This window comes from Chrysochloris asiatica, unplaced genomic scaffold (genome assembly GCF_000296735.1).
Source record: "Chrysochloris asiatica unplaced genomic scaffold, ChrAsi1.0 scaffold00029, whole genome shotgun sequence".
Classification (NCBI taxonomy): Eukaryota; Metazoa; Chordata; class Mammalia; order Afrosoricida; family Chrysochloridae; genus Chrysochloris; species Chrysochloris asiatica.
In genome coordinates, this window is record NW_006408547.1 from 892207 (window position 1) to 893410 (window position 1204).

Below are 1204 nucleotides of genomic sequence, written 5' to 3' on the forward strand. Positions count from 1 at the left end.
TGTCTTCCAACCTGAGGGGCACGTGTTCTGGCACTGTATCTGACAATATTCTGCTGCTCTTCATTATGTTTCAGTATTCAGTATTCTGCTGGTGGCAATACACCACTGGTATTCGCAAGGTTTTCAGTGACTATATATTCTGAAGTAGACTGATTCTCATTCTTTCTAGTCTCTCTTTATCTGGAAGCTCAGCTGAAAAGTGTTCACTGTGGGTGAACCTGGTAATATTGAAAATAACCGTGGCATTGCTTCCAGAATCGCAGCAACACTCAGGCCACCACATTATGATAAACTGACTGGCAAGTGTTGGTGAGCATGGGTAGCATGATGAAAAAAAAAAAAAATTATTTGGAACACTTACTGTTTACCACCAATGCAATTTTCCATTTCCTTAAAACATCTTCTTAATGTTCTCCTATGATTATCCAGTTTGTTTCAAGAAAAACCTACCCAGATTACCCTTTAGAAACCCCCCATCCCCACCCCAGAAAGCAGTTGCCATAACCTTTTACACTGAGTTGTCACCTTAAATGAACTAGCCCAGCCGATCCCCTTGGAAGCTACTGTTTTCATTGGACCTTTTTTTTTTTTTTTTCCCTAATGACGAAGACAAGTGTATTCCTGAGAGAATTTGCTTGCAGCCATCCTCTCATTGTGGAAACATAATTAAATATTTAAGCTTTTTTTTAAAGAAACCCAAGCATGTATGAATTGAATTGGGACCTTTAATGCAATACTTTGACTTATCCTCATATGTAATATAATATTAACTTTTGTATATTGTCTTAAATGCTTTCTTTTAATTTGTTTTTGCTACTTTATATCTGTATGGATTCTTTTATAAAATTTTGATTTCATATCAAGCCTCATGATGTTTTTTGTTATCAATTTCAACCTTTATTTCTCCACAGGCAGCAGAAGATGTCATTTTCATTGGACCCGACACACATGCTATTCAAGCCATGGGTGACAAGATTGAAAGTAAATTATTAGCGAAGAAAGCAAAGGTCAACACAATTCCTGGCTTTGATGGGGTAGTCAAGGTGAGGAACTATTTTATTATTATCTTTATAGAGTGTAACCTTAAGTCAAACATTCTGTCAAAAGTGCAAGATAAAATACAATTATGTTTGTGTGCATATATATGTTATTAATTTCTGTCATACTGGTTCTGACTCATAGTGACCCTGTATAGGGTTTCCAA

The 1204-nt window shown here is 36.0% G+C and overlaps 1 protein-coding gene across 1 annotated transcript in view; it reads left to right on the plus strand.

Moving 5' to 3' along the window:
• Positions 1–1204, plus strand: part of PCCA (propionyl CoA carboxylase, alpha polypeptide) — a 605786-nt gene that overhangs the window by 175779 nt on the left and 428803 nt on the right. The window contains exon 7 of the mRNA XM_006846664.1: positions 912–1043. Within this exon, the coding sequence (XP_006846727.1) occupies positions 912–1043 (132 nt within the window). The remainder of the gene's footprint in view (positions 1–911; positions 1044–1204) is intronic.